General features: G+C 40.1%; 3 protein-coding genes across 3 annotated transcripts in view; 1 reads left to right on the top strand and 2 right to left on the bottom strand.

The window, feature by feature from the left end:
- LOC106095049 (peritrophin-48) overlaps positions 1-19,142 on the top strand; it is a 190,005-nt gene that overhangs the window by 143,140 nt on the left and 27,723 nt on the right. The window lies entirely within an intron of this gene.
- LOC131995990 (uncharacterized) lies at positions 11,945-13,087 on the bottom strand. Its single transcript, XM_059365373.1, has 2 exons — positions 12,206-13,087; positions 11,945-11,989 (listed from the first exon to the last, which is right to left on the bottom strand). The coding sequence occupies exons 1-2, from the start codon at positions 13,085-13,087 to the stop codon at positions 11,945-11,947; spliced, it is 927 nt and encodes a 308-aa protein (XP_059221356.1).
- Positions 14,001-17,491, bottom strand: LOC131995991 (uncharacterized). The gene is made up of 2 exons (XM_059365379.1): positions 14,132-17,491; positions 14,001-14,069 (listed from the first exon to the last, which is right to left on the bottom strand). The coding sequence occupies exons 1-2, from the start codon at positions 17,489-17,491 to the stop codon at positions 14,001-14,003; spliced, it is 3,429 nt and encodes a 1,142-aa protein (XP_059221362.1).

Here is a 19,142-nt window from a genome sequence, read left to right on the forward strand (position 1 = left end):
TTGATATGAATAATTTAATTAAAGACTTAAAGGCTAGGCAAATAGTATTTAAGATTGTCAACAAGAGCAGACACAAGAGTAAACTTTATTTGCAAGACCCAAAAATACACACTGAGCTAATGTGCCTTCTACGTGAAAAGAAATTAGATTCATACTCTTATACACCAAGGGAGTTAAAACGACAAACCATTGTTTTGCGTAATAAGTCAGAAATAGATATGTTAGTCCCTGATACAGTGCATAGTGTCTCTAAATTTTCCACTTCATACTCCAAGAAAAACAATATTGACACAGGTCTCTTTTTGGTAACATTTCAACCTGGTAAATCCGTATCTGAGTTGAAGGCGCAAAGATATATTTTGCATCAACGGTTGTCTTGGAAATTACCGAAAAAAAAAAAAATATGAGGGATGTTCAATGCTGGAGATGCCAACAATGGGGGCATATGTCCCAAGATTGCAACAGGGATTTTGCTTGCGTAAAGTGTGGTCAAAACCATGCACAAGGTCAGTGTAAATTTGTGCAGGGCGATGGAAATTTACCATTTTGCATCAATTGTGGAAATAGCGAGTTTTAGAGGTTGCCCTGATTTTAAAAAATATGTTTAGCTTAAGAAGAGAGCTAGATCAGTTGCCCTAGAGAGAAAAGAGAAGGCAAAAAACAATGTTTTTAGTGCTTTAAACTCTTTTACTCAACCGAATGTATCTTATTCCGATGCGTCCCGTAACGGTACTTCTAGTTACACTCAACCCTCAACGAAACCGAAAATCATTGAAGAATTTTTGAATATTGCTAAAGAACTTTGCCCTCCTAAAGTGATTTCGCTGGAAGACAAAATTGCCAATTTTATAAGGGAGTTTCAAACCATTTCAAAGGAAGAGGCGATACAGCGATGTATAGGCCTCTTACGCGAAGTAAACCAAGTCTATGGTCCATAATGTTCTGGATCTTATTACATTTAATGTCAGGTCACTCATTGAATATGGCCGTAGATTTGAATTACGCAGTTTAATGAAAAAGTTTGATATTGACATTGCTTTCCTTCAGGAAACTCATTTGAGAGCTGGAGGTAATATTAGTTTTGAAGGCTAAGGGATAACAGCGCACAAGGTGTGGCCATACTACTTAAGAAACATTTCAAATTCAGAAAAGAAGTCATCTTAGGGTTTCTCTTCCCTGATTTATTTATTTCTATTGATGTTTCTATTAATGGCGTTCTTAGGAAAATTTTGTTAGGCTCAGTTTATATTCCTGGCAATTCAAGCCAATTGCAAATTTTAAGTTCTCTGTCTTCTTTAGGTAATTATTCTGGGGGATTTGATTTCATATTATAGGTGGTGATTTCAATGCTAGACATATTTCATGGGGTGATTCTATGAATAATTCAAATGGAAACTGTTTTTATGACTTCCTTCAAGTAAATCCCCACTTTTTTACCAGAATATCTTCATCCTGTCCAACGTTTCCAAATGGTTCATCTTACTTGGATCATTTTCTCTTTTGTTCTAACACATCTGACCTGCCAAATCCTGTTTGTTCGACCTCATGTTTACCCAGTTTTTCAGATCACTACCCCCTCAAACTTAACGTCATTCTTCCTAGCTTCGAAATTGTTCTGCAGCCTCCTCCTACATTTACAAGCTACGAAAGCACAAATTGGGATGATTTCAAGCATGATATAACTCAGGGTATTTTAAGTAATTATCCCCCTTCAAATAGAAATTTGAGTAATAATGAAATTGATCAGTACATTGAAAGGTTTGCTTCTGTTGTGAGTTCTGTCTCAGAACTTCATTCTAAGAAAATTCAATTGAGTAACAGAAAATTCTTGATATCTGTCAGAATTAAGAATTTATATAGAATTAAATATAATTGGCAAAAAGAACTTAAAAGGCTTTATCGCGTGTCCAGTAACAGATTCAGTCCAGAGTATCGCATTTTATCCAAGCAAATCAAATTATTGAGTGTTATTATTAAGAGGCAGGTTGAACTAGAGCAGATTTCTATTTTTAGAGATAAACTTAGAGGAATTAAGCCGGAGCTAAGAGCACATCGGGACGTTTTCAAGATTATTGGGCATCGAAAATCTCTACCTTTGGATAAATTATCAATTGATGGTGCGATAATAACAAATGAGTCGGAATGTCTTTCTCATTTGAAATCGTATTTTTCTAATATTTATAATAGCTCTGTTCATCTTTCATCTGTAAGGGAAGATTTTGTGAATGACTTCATTGCAAATGTTCCTCAACACTGCTATTCATTTTCAATTGATTCAGATGCAAAAAATCAAGACAGGTTGGACTATCTTACAACTTTGGGTGAAATTCTTGATATTTCCTCATTTTTAAAGAATAAGAAATCGTCTGGCATTGACATATTTAATAACTGTATCTCCCACGTATTATCCAGATTCATGGAAAACCTCAAAGATAATTCCAATTAAGAACAAGTAAAAGCGTGCTAAGTTCGGCCGGGCCGAATCTTATATACCCTCCACCATGGATCGCATTTGTCGAGTTCTTTTCCCGGCATCTCTTCTTAGGCTAAAAAGGATATAAGAAAAGAGTTGCTCTGCTATTAGAGCGATATCAAGATATGGTCCGGTTTGGACCACAATTAAATTATATGTTGGAGACCTGTGTAAAATTTCAGCCAATTCGTATAAGAATTGCGCCCATTGAGGCTCACGAAGTAAAATAGAGAGAACGATTTATATGGGATCTGTATCGGGCTATAGACCGATTCAGAACATAATAAACACGTTTGTTGATGGTCATGAGAGGATCCGTCGTACAAAAGTTCAGGCATATCGGATAATAATTGCGATCTCTAGGGGTCAAGAAGTCAAGATCCCAGATCGGTTTATATAGCAGCTATATCAGGTTATGAACCGATTTGAACCTTATTTGAGACAGTTGTTGAAAGTAAAAATAAAATACGTCATGCAAAATTTCAGCCAAATCGGATAGGAATTGCGCCCTCTAGAAGCTCAAGAAGTCAAATTCCCAGATCTGTTTATATGACAGCTATATCAGGTTATGGACCGATTTCAACCATACTCGGCACAGTTGTTGGATATCATGACAAAATACTTCGTGCAAAAACTCATTCAAATCGGATACGAATTGTGCGCTCTAGAGGCTCAAGAAGTCAAGACCCAAGATCGGTTTATATGGCAGCTATATCAGGTTATGAACCGATTTAAACCATACTTAGCACAGTTGTTGGGTATCATAACAAAACAGGTCGTGCGAAATTCCATTCCAATCGGATAGGAATTACGCCCTCTAGAGGCTCAAGAAGTCAAGACCCAAGATCGGTTTATATGGCAGCTATATCAGGTTATTGACCGATTTAAACCATACTTGACACAATTGTTGGATATCATAAGAAAACATGTCGTGCAAAATTTCATATCAATCGGATAAGAATTGCGCACTCTAGAGGCTCAAGAAGTCAAGACCCCCGATCGGTTTATATGGCAGCTATATCAGGTTATGGACCGATTTGAACCACACTTGGCACAATTGTTGGATATCATAAGAAAACATGTCGTGCAAAATTTCATATCAATCGGATAAGAATTGCGCACTCTAGAGGCTCAAGAAGTCAAGACCCAAGATCGGTTTATATGGCAGCTATATCAAAACATGGACCGATATGGCCCATTTACAATACCAACCGACCTACACTAATAAGAAGTATTTGTGCAAAATTTCAAGTGGCTAGCTTTACTCCTTCGGAAGTTAGCGTGCTTTCGACAGACAGACGGACGGACGGACAGACGGACGGACAGACGGACGGACATGGCTAGATCGACATAAAATTTCACGACGATCAAGAATATATATACTTTATGGGGTCTCAGACGAATATTTCGAGTAGTTACAAACAGAATGACGAAATTAGTATACCCCCCATCTTATGGTGGATGGTATAAAAAAGCCAATAGTAATGAGATTTCTAACTTGCGACCTATATCTTTATTGTCAAATCTGGGTAAACTTTTTGAAATGATTGTCCGTACTAAAATGGATAAAGGAATCACTTTACCATATATTCCAAACTCACAATTTGGTTTTCAAAAAGGGCATTTCACAGTTGATGCTATGACAAAGTTCACAAATGATATTGTATTGAATTTAAGAGCAAAGAAATGTACTATTGCAGTTTTTCTAGACGTTGAAAAGGCTTTTAATCATGCTTCCCACTATGGTATATTAACTAAAATGATAAGGATAGGGTTTAGTCCTCCGGTTATAAAGCTTTTCAAAAGTTTCTTTACGAATAGACAATTTGGCGTACTCTTCAAAAATCAGTTGTCGGAATTTTCAAATGTTAATTGTGGTGTCCCGCAGGGATCGGTTTTAGCTCCACATTTATATAACATTTTTATGAGTGATTTTCCCCACAACTCCGAACATTCCTCGGGTATTTTGTATGCGAATGATTCCCTCTTATACTCTCACAACGAATCGCCAGCATGTGCTTTGGTCCAAGTCTCGCAATATCTCCATGAGGTTAAAAATTTTTATAATAAATGGGGTATAAAGATAAATACAGCGGTCAAAAAAAGTATTCATCATTCAATGTTTTTTTTTTTAATAAGTCTACAAAAGACAATTGGAATAAAAACATATTAAACTAATGATGCAGTAGTGCTTGTGTGATATATATGTACACAATTTCATTGTTTTTAAAGAAAAAAATAGTATTTATTGGAACAAAAAGGGCCATTTTACAGCTGAACACAAAAAATTAAACAAAAAAAGTATTCATCATTGCAAAAAAACAAAAAAATAAATAACATAATTTAAAAAAATTAATACTTTGTTATTCGACCACCGCGTCTTATAACTTCTTTTAAACGGTTTGACATCGATTGGACTAATTTAGCGGTTATATTTTGGTCTATATTAGTACATTCCTCCATTATCACCTGTTGCATTTGACTCTTGCTCGAAAAATTGCGCGTTCTCAATTTGCGTTCGAGATGTTCCCAAAGATGTTCAATTGGGTTCAAGTCGGGACTTTGAGGAGGAGTTTTAATGACTTTGTGGCAGTTATACAGCATCCACATCTTGGTATTTAAAGTAGAATGTTTGGGGTCATTATCTTGATAATATTGAAAGTTATTACCAAGCCCAAGTTTTACAGCACTATCTTTTAAATTCCTCTTTAAAATGTCAATGTAATACTTATGATCCATTACTCCATTAATAATTTCAAGATTTCCCGCTCCTGAAGCCGCCATACACCCCCAAACCATTAAACCACCTCCACCATGTTTTACAGTAGCAACTGTGTTTCGTTCTTCAAGCTCTGTATTTGGTTTTCTGTACACTATGACCTTTCCATCGCACCCAAAAAGATTAAACTTGCTCTCGTCTGCAAAAATGACTGTTTTCCAAAATGATTCGGGCTGTTTTACATAAATTTTTGCGAAGTTTAGCCTTTTCACTCGGTTTATTTTATTTATAAAGGGCTTCTTACGTGCAGTTCTTCCTCTGTAACTATGCCTTTTGAGTGTATTTCGAATTGTTTGTGTAGTAACTTCCTTCCCTAAATATTCCATAGTGTTTTTACGAAGAATGGTCGCATTTGTCTTCGGAGTTTTCTGAACTTGCCGCACTAGCCAACGCACATCTCCAACTGAAAGTGCTTTTGGTCGACCAGATCTTGGTTTATTGTCAACAGTTTTCGTTTCTGTCCACTTTCTGATGATGGATTGTATAGTAGATCGTGGTCTATTTAATATTTCACTGATAGTTTTTTGAGTTAAACCATTCCTGTGGTGTTTTATTATCAAAACTTTTACCTCATCAGAAACCTCGTTTTGCTTACGACCCATTTTGACAAAAACTATATTTTCAATGAAATTAAATATTTGCTGTCAAGGGCAAAGCCTCCTTTACTAAATAAAACAGAAAAGGGGGATTCCCAAATAATATTTGAATTTGACTTTGATGATAGCACATCAATGATGAATACTTTTTTTGTTCTGTTTTTGGTGTTATTATATAAAATTGCATTTTTTGCGCTAATTAAATTTATTTTTTGAATTTATTTTAAAACATATTACGAAAAATAAACTATTGCATAAAACTGCATTATTTGTTTACTTTAAATTTTCTTCAATTACCCAAAATAAGTGAATTTATTATCAATTTTGCTAATGATGAATACTTTTTTTGACCGCTGTACTTCAAAATGCGAAGCGATTTGCATAAGAAATGTATCGGGAAAATGCAAGCGCTTTGTTGTACCCGAAAGTAAACCCTTTAAGCTATTTTTAAATGGCATTGAAATTCCATTTAAAGAGAAAGTTAAATATTTGGGTGTAGAGTTTAACAAACTTTTTAAATTCAACGTACACGCGCGGAAGGTCCGTAATAAGGCCCAGGGAATATTCGATTCGTTTCAAAAAATTCTTGGATGCAAATCTTTGCCTGTAAATACGAAACTATTATTGTACAAGACTTGTATTAGGCCTGTTATCTTATATGGTTTTCCAGTTTGGTTCAGTATATCCCCCATTGTTGCTAGCCGGCACTCACCGTGGGTAGCTAAAGGGTGATTTTTTTGAGGTTAGGATTTTCATGCATTAGTATTTGACAGATCACGTGGGATTTCAGACAAGGTGTCAAAGAGAAAGATGCTCAGTATGCTTTGACATTTCATCATGAATAGACTTACTAACGAGCAACGCTTGCAAATCATTGAATTTTATTACCAAAATCAGTGTTCGGTTCGAAATGTGTTCAAATTTTGACAAATTTTGTTCAGCGATGAGGCTCATTTCTGGTTGAATGGCTACGTAAATAAGCAAAATTGCCGCATTTGGAGTTAAGAGCAACCAGAAGCCGTTCAAGAACTGCCCATGCATCCCGAAAAATGCACTGTTTGGTGTGGTTTGTACGCTGGTGGAATCATTGGACCGTATTTTTTCAAAGATGCTGTTGGACGCAACGTTACGGTGAATGAACACATTTCGAACCAAACACTGATTTTGGTAATAAAATTCAATGATTTGCAAGTGTTGCTCGTTAGTAAGTCTATTCATGATGAAATGTCAAAGCATACTGAGCATCTTTCTCTTTGACACCATGTCTGGAATCCCACGTGATCTGTCAAATACTAATGCATGAAAATCCTAACCTCAAAAAAATCACCCTTTACATCTTAACCTACTTTTACCTTGTTTTTTTTTTATCAGTTATAATTACCATTATTTTTTGTTTGTTTTATTATTTTTAGCTTTAAGTTCAAACCCTAGATTAAGATTTTTCTATTTAATGTAGTAGTCTCGGGAGCAAGGATGTCAATAATTCTAATTTCATGTATCCATATTACATTTTACCTTTTATGCTAAAGCCAGGTGCTGAAACTACTTAATATGTTATTGCGATAATACATTATAGTCATAAGTTTTCTTTATTATGTTTCTAACTCTACTTCAATGTTTAAAAAAAAAAGAATCAATAATTATAAACTGAACTTAACTTTTTCTGAAGAAAAAATACAAAAAACTTTTAGGCGCTTAAAATTTTTTTAACTTTTTGATAGTCGAAATGTGCAATTTAAGAGCCTTAAAGTATTCACTAGTATAATTTAATTAAAATCAATATGGCCTTAGTTGAGGAGGTAAAATATATTTAAAATACAACATAGCATACATATAGGGAAGAGCAGAGAAGTTCAGCCATAATCCTACGCCTTCTCGCCATCATCGCGGGGCAGTGACACAGCAGTGTCAAGCATTTCCAACTCCGCCTCATGGCCAATCGATATCCTGGTTACGCAGATCCTCGGCCACAGAGCCTTGGCAACTCTGCAGCCTTCAACGCCAGCACACGGCGAGTCAGCACATTCGTCATAGTAGGAATCCACCATCCTAAACAGCAAACTCAGTGTAGAGTTACCGTAGGTGTCGCACTTCCAGAATCCATCCGCGAGTCGGAACCGAGAACAATCTGATTGCAGCCCATAAACGTCCGATAAATAAATGGCGGGACGCCCCCAGACCAAAGCTCTCTCCCAGGGAAGACAACCTCCAGGTTACTATGGAAGAATGATAGACCGTCAAAGTAATAGTCCGTCATTGTCACGTAGTCGTCCCACGCCATCGGCGATCCGCAGATCCGCGATCCGGATCAATTATCGCATTTACCGCTGCTTTCGGTGCACTACTCCTCGCCCCGATATCAGCACCGAAGCAAAATCACTGTCCCCTCTCCAACATACCGCAAAGACACTCCTTTTCGAAAGACCGGTGCATCACCAGGCACCCTTAGCGGAGGATCGTCGTGCTTATCTAGTGGACCGTGCCCGGCCCAAGTCCCCAACTCCTGACCACCCAATTGGGACATGAGTACAGCGCATTCAGCCCCCGTTAGGCTCTCTCCTTAGCGTTTCTCCTCCAGTTCAATTGCTGGCCAAGAATAACGCCCAAGTACATTCCATCAAGGACCTGTCCCCTTAACTCGTCATATCAATTCCTTCCCAGGAACAACACCAGCTCTGTTTTCCTGGGGTTAATCCATAGCCCATTGGCTCTCGCCCATCTCGACGGAAGTATAACCATGACAGTATAGAGAAAGCGACAGCCACACAAAGTGACTTTCACTCTTACATCGAAGGACCTGAGATTTCAAATAACCCCATAAAAAGAAATTCAATGTACTCAAATCTGGAGAGCGTGCCGGCCATTGGAAATCGCCTATGAGAGATCTAAGGCGATCGGGGAAATATTGTAGCAACAAATTCATTGAGTCTCGTGCCGCGTTTGAGCCACTGCATCTTGCTAAAACCACACGTTTCTACCCTAAAAAAAAGTTGCCCAAATATAGGGTAAGGGGAGGGTCCGAGCATTAAAGTTTCGATGTTAGATCTACTCCATTCTCTTGGTTTTGGTTGTGGATTAGAGTAGTCAAACCATTTGCTCCGAAAGTGGATATTAAATTTATATTCTACTCCCAAAAACCACATTTTAGCTATATATTGCTATAGTCGGTATGCATAGTGCTCTACTATCAAATTTATTTTATTTGAGCTCCAATTACCATTGGTTTAGGGAGAGTTTATGGGGCGAGACGACCACCAAACACTTGGCCTCAAAATTTATATGTATAAAAATTTATTTGTGTTTGTTTGTATGTTTGCAAAAGGCTATACAATTTTTTAATATCTCAAGGAGGCGGACCCTCCCCCTAACCCGAAAAATGCCACCCAAATATCATAGGGGACCGATCGGGGCAATATGGGACTCAAATGAAAGGTATTCGATACTAGAATTCATATTTGATATCAAAATTTTGGTCCATGTACCTAGGACCAAAATTTTGCGGTTTTGCCTCGACCCCAAAACCGCTTCAAATAGGCATATTGGACAATAATGACAATATGGGCCTTGAATGAAAGGTATTAGGGAGTAGATTACGAATATGGTCAGGACCCTCCCACGTTACCCCAAAAACTTCACCAAAAGTCAAGGTTGACAGATCGAGACAATATGGGTATCAAATGAAAGGTATTGGAAAGTAGAATACGAATATGGTATTGACAGTTAGGCCCAAGAAACCCAGGTACCACTCCAACCCCAAAAATTCCCCAAACAAACATATTGCACGTACATGTCAATATGGGACTCAAATATTGACCGAAGGGTATTCGGGAGAAGATTATGAATATGACATTATGAAATTATGTTTAAGTATTTGTGGGTCACCCCACCCCCGAAAGGACTTTGTGTCCATGAAACTAGGTGGCGCTTTACCTCCAATAGATTATTTGACCAATTAAAACAATGGGGGATCAAATGATAAATATTTTTGAGTAGAGTGCGTCATTCAAATATGTACTCAAGTGGCAGATGGAGTGTGGTGCACAACCCCCAAATTGACACCATCGACCAAACGGCTGTAAACACCAATCATGACAATATGGGGTTCAATTCAAGGTAAAAGGTTTTGGACTGCGAATATGATATCTTCAATCTGCTTATGTATCTAGCGGACCACCTCACCCCAAAACAGTCAATTAATTATAATAACCTAACGGGACACTGTTTGATTTAATTAATGAGTGGGGACACAAATAAATGTAGGACGCCATAGCGCCGAAATTATAGCAGCATGTTCAGTTCAGCATGATAGCAGGAGTTGCAAACCTTAAAGTTAAGGTTGCAACCATTTATAGCTCATCGATAGATAAGACCAAACGACGTGTTGCTGGCCAACACTTTTTTGTTCAAAAGATAAGAGATATATGGACTGGCACATTAGTTCTTTACCACAGAAGATCTTTTTATATGGCAATTTGATTTTTTTAAAAACAAGTAAAAGCGTGCTAAGTTCGGCCGGGCCGAACCTTTTATACCCTCCACCGTATATCGCATTTGTCGAGTTCTTTTCCAGGCATCTCTTCTTAGGCAAAAAAGGATTTAAGAAAAGATTTGCTCTGCTATTAGAGCGATAACAAGATATGGTCCGGTTTGGACCACAATTAAATTATATGCTGGAGACCTGTGTAAAATGTCAGCCAATTCGAATAAGAATTGCGCCCTTTGGGGGCTCAAGAAGTAAAATAAAGTGATAGATTTATATGGGAGCTGTATCGGGCTATAGACCGATTCAGACTATAATAAGCACGTATGCTGATGGTCATGAGAGGATCCGTCGAACAAAATTTCAGGCAAATCGGATAATAATTGCGACTTCTGGAGGCTCAAGAAGTCAATATCCCAGATCGGTTTATATGGCAGCTATATCAGGTTATGAACCGATTTGAACCTTATGCACAAAATTGGGGGGTTTTCCTATGTGTACGTAGCGGGGTGAATAGAATGAGCGGATTAGCTGCGGTGTGTCGATCTTTGGCCTTGTGACGTCACTATTGGAATTCCCTCTGTGAAACAAGTGGACTGTATGTAAGCGGGTTTACTACTTATTATTCCTCGTACACAGAGGATTAATAAGTAAAGTGAAAGGTTGAGGTAGCCCAAAATTAAAAGTGTGAAATAAAAAGATGGTTAGATTTCGGTTTATGACGAGTATATGGTGTTAGAGTTTATTGTGGAAAAAGAGGAGAAATAGCTTGTGTTGCTCACCTTGACTGCGGTTGTAGAGTAAGTGAAGTGAGTGGGCATAAAAAGTTAACAGCTAACCTTTTGTACTAAACTCTTAAAAACAATTAATTCACAATAACTTAGATTCTATTACATTTCAATAGCAAACTTAGAACTAAATGGCAATTCAAATCTTATGTTATAGATAATTCACAATAATACTCTATAATTCAGGGTAATAAATTCAAAAATATTTAAAGCTTAAGTTAAGGACAAATGCAAATTTGTCCATGGCGCCGGCCTTGCGTTTACGCAAAGTTTGATGGTGTAGCGCACAATACGGTCGCTAAGGACTTTATAGCTTCCGAGAGGATTAAGACATTTGGTTGAGGGGTTGAAGATTGCTTCTTTGTAAGTTGCTGTTGTTGCCTCTTACCAGGCTTTTGGTGGTTTCTTTTTGTCTTCTGAGGCTTCTTGCGTTGATGCGTGCGTTGCTGGGTGTGTTGCTGTTTGGTACGGCGTGTGAGTTGCTGATGTCGAGATGATTTGTGAATGGCGGTAGAGTGGGACTTTGCTGACCTTTTCGGTGGCTTGGCGGAAGCGATGGATCTTGCAGGCTGTTGCTTTTGGAGGCGAGACTGGATGGATCTGGTCGAAGTGTTGGATTTCGTTTGTTGCACGGTGAATTTTCGTGGGTGCAACATAGTGTGGTGCTGAAATCCACACTTTCGACATGTTCCAGAAGATTCACATTCTTCGATGGTGTGGCTTCGCGCTAAGCAATTGCGACAATAGTTGTGTTGTCGAACGGCCGCTCGTCTTTCCTCTACGGTCATCTTGACAAATTTTGGGCAATATCTAAGAGCGTGCCTTTTCTTACATAGATGGCATTTGTACATATCTTGACCAGGCATGTTTTATCTGAAAATGGTGAGAGGTTAGCGAATTGCATTTGAAAGGTTGAAGTGGCAAATTAAAATGAGATGAGAAAAGATTCTGTATTAGTTAGAGTAAAAGTTGGGTTTGATCATCCAGATACCAATACATCTCAGCGATATACTACTGGGGTTGGTCCAGAAAGGGAAGGAGACATAATTTCACAATCGGTCGAGTAATGATACCGGAGGCAATCCTCACCTCCGCAACTCTTGTATTGCTATCGGACCCAGCGTGAGTCTTAACTACTCTCCCCAATCGCCAGTCGCTAGGGGGCAGCAAATCGTCAATTACGACTACAAGATCACCGATCTTTACATTAGGAGAAGTGTTCTTCCACTTATATCGTTTATGAAGAGCCTTGAGGTAATCTTCCTTCCATTGTGTAGCGAACTGGTGATGTATCGCCTTCAGCCTTAGCCATCTATTTATCAGGGATATGTCTTGCGCATTCGGCTCCGGAAATGACATGATTGGCGAACCCTTCAAAAAGTGCCCGGGAGTCAAAGCTGTGAGGTCGTTCGGGTCCTCAGAGACGGCGGAAATTGGACGTGAGTTCAAGACTCCTTCGATCCGCGCAAGAACGGTAGCAAACTGTTCGAAGGTGAACAAGTGAGCTCCAGCCACTCGTTTAAAGTGGTGTTTGAAGCTCTTAACGGCTGCCTCCCAAAGTCCACCCATATGTGGAGCATGGGGCGGTATAAATTGCCATTCAAACCCCTGTGTCGAGTATTTCTCAGATATATCGCTTGCTACTACTTGGATAAAACTCCTGAAATCCCGTAGAAGCTTGCGACTGGCACCAACGAAATTCCTACCATTATCCGAAACTACCTTCCGAGGTAGGCCTCGTCTCCCAAGAAAACGAGCAAAAGCGGCCTCAAATGCCGCCGTGGAAAGTTCCGAGCATGGTTCCAGATGTACGGCTTTCGTGGCGAAGCATACAAAGATGCTGACATAACCCTTTAAGAGAGGGGAACGGCGTAGTGGCGAACTCTTAATGTCAAAAGGCCCTGCAAAGTCTATGCCCGTGACGTGAAATGCCGGAGTTATCGTACATCTATCTTGAGGGAGCGGTGCCATTATCTGGGCGCAAGATCTTTTCTTGAAAATTATGCATGTCTTGCATTTATGGATGATACTTTTCACCCTTGGTTTTAGACGAGAAATGTAAAATTCTGTCTGGACCATACGACACATTAAAATACATTCTCCATGGGCCAGGAACGTGTGCAAGTGGAGCAAATACAACTGACAGAGACGAGAGTTACCAGGAAGTATAACTGGGAATTTCTCGTTATACGGTAGGGAAGAGGCGGCCAGCCGACCATTCACCCGTAGGACTTTGTTACGGTCCAGAAATGGGTTCAAGCATTGCAGTGAACTTTTGCAAGACAATTCCTCGGATCTACTTACAGTCTTGTACTCCTCTGGGTACCATCTAATTTGAGCCAGCATTATGAGACGATTTTTCGTGAAAGTCACTTCATCTTGGGTGAGGATGGGGGAGGAATTCCTCGCGGTACCCCTATATCTACTCAGGCAGTTATGGTAAAAACGAAATACAAAAGAGATCACTCTCAAGGCACGGGTATAGGAAGAAAACCTTATCAAGATGTCAGAGTCCTCGATAGTTCCATGCATGACCTGAATATTCTGCCGCCTCCCTATTTCCGGAGAGACCAACGGATTTCGGTTGGGCCATTCTGATGGTGGGTTCGTTAGCCAAGTTGGGCCATTAAACCACAACGAATTGCCGATGAGATCCTGTGGCCTGCAGCCTCTCGTTCCGAGGTCAGCTGGATTGTCGTGAGTAGGGACATGTCGCCATGTCCCCCCGGGTAAGAGATCGTGTATCTTCGACGTTCGATTTGCCACGTATGTCTCCCAGGTCCATGGTGGCTTTGTCAACCAACCAAGTACTATTGAAGAGTCCGTCCAAAGAGTTATGCCACTGATATTCAAATCAAAAGTACATAGTACGAAGTTGACGAGCTTAGCGAGCAGAAATGCCCCATTGAGCTCCAATCGAGGCAGGCAGACGGGTTTTAGTGGTGCTACCTTGCTTTTCGCAACGAGCAAGTTAGAGAAGACAACATATTTCAGAGTCTGGCACCGGATATAAACGCATGCACACATTGCCGCTTGAGACGCGTCAGAGAATCCGTGTATTTCAACTATATCGGAGGGATGGTACTGCAGCCATCTAGGAATAGAAATTGACCCGATGTGCTTCAAATCGGATACCAGAGCGTTCCACCTCAGCAAAGTCTCTGGGCTGAGTTCATCATCCCAATCAAGACCTTCGAGCCAAAGTTGTTGCATCAATATCTTCGATCTAATTACTACAGGAGCAACCCAACCTGCAGGATCAAATAATTGAGCAACGGCTGAAAGTACCTTGCGTTTACTAATGGGTTGGTCCGTCGGAATGGCGCCGAGAGTGTAACTGAAGGAATCAGTTAGCGCATTCCATTTGATGCCAAGTGTCTTGGCAGTGCTCGACTCGTTAAAGCGCAAGAACTCGGAGTCATATAGACTCTCTTGTGGGAGATGAGCAAGCAATTTGGGGTTGTTTGCAGTCATTTTGACAAGAGGAAACCCTGCATGCTTAAGGACTGAGCTTAAGTTCTCTTGTGCTCGAATAGTGTCCTCTATAGAGAAGCCTCCGGACAAAATGTCGTCGACATATGTCTCTTTTCTCAATGTTTCTGCAACATCGGGAAATTCACTTTCAGAATCCGAGGCGAGTTGTAGGAGCGTGCGAATTGCTAAAAACGGCGCACAGTTCAGGCCAAAGGTAACCGTTTTTAACTCAAAATCTTTTACCGGTCCCTTGGGATCTGGCCGGAAAAGTATACGCTGATAAGCTCTGTCGATAGGGTGTAGCCATATCTGCCTATACATCTTTTGAATGTCCCCGCAGAAAACATATCTATACTTTCGCCAATTGAGAAGTACTGATGTCAAATCAGTCTGGAGCGTAGGCCCAGTATGGAGCACATCATTTAAAGACTGGCCCGATTTGCTCTTACGAGACGCGTTAAAGACGATTCTGACTTTAGTGGACTTATGCTCTGGACGGACGACTGCATGGTGGGGGAGATAGAACGAATTGTATTTTCCACCGGAGTTTATTTCTTGGGATGAGGTCTCTTCAGCATGACCGAGAGAGATGTACTCATTCAAAACTGAATTATATTCGGTATTTAGCTCGGGATCATCGGAGAGCTTTGACTCCATTCGATTATATTGAGCCAGAGCGAGAAAACGAGATGAGCCAAGAGATAGGGAGTCGGAGAATTCTGCTTTGAAAGGCAGTCTCACGACGTATCTACCATCCGGGGATCTGGAGGTAGTTTTCGAGTAGAACTCCTCGCAAAACTGATCTTCCTCACACAGAGGGGAAGCCATGGGTATCTCTTCTTGCTCCCAGAATTTTCTCAGAAGTTCGCTTATTTTTACATCCTCGGATTCAACCACGTTCGTGGAAAATGAGAAAATTCTGTCAGTTTGCATTGGACCGCTCAATACCCAGCCAAAAACTGTATTGTATGCTGAGGTATCGCCACATATATTCTTCCTGATTCCATCAATATTTATGAATCGTTCAGAATCATTGCCTAAAATTAGGTCAATTTGAGCGGATTTATTAAAGTTTGGATCGGCTAAGTCAAGCTCCTCCAAGTCTGAGGGATTTGAAATCTCGAATGAGACTGAAGGGAGCCATTTTGTCACTTTAGGCAAAACTATTGCCGAGACAGTAAAGCGGACATCGTACTTCTCGGCAACAATGACGAGTTGGCATTCCTTTTCCGACGTTTGAGTTTGTTCGCCAATTCCAAAAATCTCAAAGTGCGCTTTAGTAGTGGGAAGTTGCAAGCGCTTCTGCATTCTTTGAGTAATGAATGTTCGTTGAGAACCAGGATCAATGAGGGCTCTTAGAGTAAACAGCTCCCCATGATGTTCAATGCGAACCAGAGCTGTTCGTAGCAAAATCATTTCATTGTTGGCCGAGAAATTGGCCTGAACATGAGAGGGGCGTCTTGCCCCTGAAGTTGAGGGCGCTTCAATATGAGATGAAGCCTTTGGGCTTGGATCAGATGATTGGATCGGAACTTTGTTGTCGTTATGACTGGTATGAGGTACTTGATCCTCAGATTTTCCCTCAGGTTTACCTTTAAGGTGAAGAAGGGTATGATGTGGCTTGTGACAAACGATGCAAGTGTTTGTACTTTTGCAATTTGTCTTGAGATGAGACGAGGATAAGCAATTAATGCATAATTTGTGTTTAAACGCAAAATCTATGCGTTGCTGTGCAGTATATTTGCGAAACTGGCCACAACTTCTTATCGAGTGATCGGAACTGCATAGGGGGCAAGAAGAACTGAGCTTTTCTTGCGAGTGATAAGTTTGGATCTTACCACTGTTTTGAGATGGGAGCGAACTTCTAGTTTTTGTGGCCTTCATGCTTGAGAGACGTTCTACGATCTCGTATCGGCTAATGAGAAACTCGTCTAGCTGGTTCCAAGTGGGAAGTTCACGGTGAGATGTGAGTGATTGTTCCCAGAGAGCCAGTGTCTCATCTGGCAACTTGGTTGATACCAAGTATAACAAGATTGGATCCCAGCTTTCCACATTGACGTCAAGAGTTCTTAGAGTGCAGAGACAATCGTTAACTGTGGATTGAATCCTGTGAATTGCTTCACTATTCTCCACAGAGGCCGTTGGGATGTTGAAGAGGATTTTCAACTGATTATCTACTAAGACTCGCTTATTTTCATACCGAGCCTTGAGGGCACTCCAAGCGAGCTCAAAATTCTCATCACAGAGAGTGTATCTTTTGACTATGGCGCCGGCTGCCCCCTTAGTCTTATTTCGCAGATGATATAACTTTTGAGCTCGAGTCAATTTCGGATGGTTTGCGTAAACCGCCGTGAACATGTCACGGAATGACGGCCATTCCTCGTAGCCTCCTTTAAATACCTCAGTATCACAGGGAGGGACCTTGATGTAGCCACTACCAATCTCTTGAGAAGGATGGTTAGCCGATGGTTGGGGAATATAAGCCGGAATAAGGCTGTGCCTCGCGTTTTGGCGAGCATTTCCCCCCGAGATTCTCAGAATGTCGAGAATCTGCGATCTAGCTGTGTAATAAGCTTCGGAGCTGGCGTTGAAATTTATCCTCGCGTTCGCCCTAAAGTCCTTGGTATTGGTGTTACTTGGAGCTAGCATGAGACCTTCATAGGTAGCTTGAAGCCGTTGCCACCTATTCTCCAAGTCCTCCAACTTCACCTCCAATACCGAATCCGTTTGATCTTGAATATCACTCTGTTCAAACTGAGTGCAAAAGTTGATCAAATGGTCACAGTCAAACAGAAACTTGTCCTGACTTGGTGAATTTCTCACTGAGGAAGACGAGCTTGTAAGATTATTAGATCCCGAAGGTAGGGATGCTAAATCTGAGGCTGCGTTTTCCAAGCTCATCTTAAATCGGTCCCGTACAATAGAGCGAGAGAAGAAAACTGGATCGAAAGGGAGAGAAGCGCAGAGTTGGCTATGTTCTCAGTAAGTCTAAAAATTATTTGGTATTGTTTCGGTTGAACTCTCTTTGTAGAGAAACAGAGAGAGAGAGAAACGATTTGGATTTGAGGTTCGAGTAAATGCAAGCGTAAGCTACAATAAACAACCAAATCGTTGCTTCAGCGTCTGAGAGAATCAACAAAATTCTGAATTAGTAAGGTAGCGGGGTATGCAATCAATGCCGAAATATAGCCTTCTAATTCAGAACTACGCGGTCGTCTAAAAGGAGCTGCCCTCTTAGACTTAATAATAAACTCGAGATTTCAGGAAAATCCAAATAATCCTTTAGATCGTAAGCGGGAGATTTAAACGTACGAGATGAGCATAACCATAGCGGTAAAAAGCGATATACTGTCGAAAGGCATTCGAATTCAAAAGAGCTTGACTAACAAACCCAAATTGCGGTTTCGGCAATGTAATTCGTGTGAATTCTCTCACAAGAACACAAGCCCTTAAAAAAAAAAAGTTCAACGTATTCAACAAATCCAATCTGCAAAACTAGTTCACACCAGAAATGTTGTAAGAATTCAATGTGTCTGGGGTGTAGCAGAGATAAGTGAAATAGGGTGTCGCGTTTCGGCAATATGCACTGAAAGTCACAATCCCGCAACTAATCAAAAATCCCCAAATCCGGCAACACTATATATGTGATTGAGTCTTTTATCTAGTCAATGACCCCAAGGCAGTGGAACATAGACAAAACGAAGAGGAAAAGTGTTTACGAATTATATGCTTGACCTGTACGCATGTACATGCGTAAGTTTTCTTATCTTGTCTTGAACTTCCTCCTATCCATTCGCAATAAGAATAGCGAATGATCAAACACAATAAACTGGGTGCAATATTAATGAGTGTGAGAGAACAGCGTAGTGTTAAAAAATTAATTATAGCAATGTTCAAATAATAATTTTACTGAGATTCGTGACGTTGCAATATGGAGCAAGTGCAATTACTTTTAATTACATGCAATAGCAATGGAACGTTAATGTGATATTAGGTAGGTTTAGTTTTAGCAGTTTCTGACATGAAAACAAGTGCAATATATTCTACACAACCCAGTGGCTTTAAACGACTGAATGAATACGACGACAGTGTTTTGAAAATTTCGTCTTTTTCGTTACGTAAATACAAATTGGGACTTGTACAATTTATAAGCAACAATGGGAAACAAGCACGTAAACAGTCTTGTCCCTTAAATACCAGTTGTGTGTAAACGAATGGAAATAAAACCACAATCCCAGAAATATTTAAAAATCAATTCATCTGGCACCACTGAATGCTTGGTGGATGATTCTTCATCTAGTCAATGACCCAATGTAATAAGCAAAACAACGAGGAAGTGCATCTACGTATATACATATGTGTATGCTATGCCTGCTATCTACGTATGTACATATGTGTATTTTGTCCTGATTCGTCTTTGTTCGTCTTTGTGCCTATTCTTTTCAATAGTTAGCGGACGATAATCAAACACCTTATACAGCCTGAACTGTGAACAAAACGATGTAAATGTGCCACCAATAAGCTAATGTGACTGCCGTGCCGTGATTTAAAC

The sequence above is a fragment of the Stomoxys calcitrans genome, chromosome 1 (genome assembly GCF_963082655.1).
Source record: "Stomoxys calcitrans chromosome 1, idStoCalc2.1, whole genome shotgun sequence".
NCBI lineage: Eukaryota > Metazoa > Arthropoda > Insecta > Diptera > Muscidae > Stomoxys > Stomoxys calcitrans.

Excerpts from the sequence above, each read along its gene's own strand:
- LOC131995990 (XM_059365373.1), bottom strand. The coding sequence starts at position 13,087 with ATGGCACCGCTCCCTCAAGATAGATGTACGATAACTCCGGCATTTCAC. Across the intron at positions 11,990-12,205 it reads GCAATACAAGAGTTGCGGAG|ATAAAACATGCCTGGTCAAG; the intron begins GTGAGGATTGCC and ends CACCATTTTCAG.
- LOC131995991 (XM_059365379.1), bottom strand. The coding sequence starts at position 17,491 with ATGAGCTTGGAAAACGCAGCCTCAGATTTAGCATCCCTACCTTCGGGA. Across the intron at positions 14,070-14,131 it reads AAGCGGCAATGTGTGCATGC|CAAGGTAGCACCACTAAAAC; the intron begins GTTTATATCCGG and ends CGTTGCGAAAAG.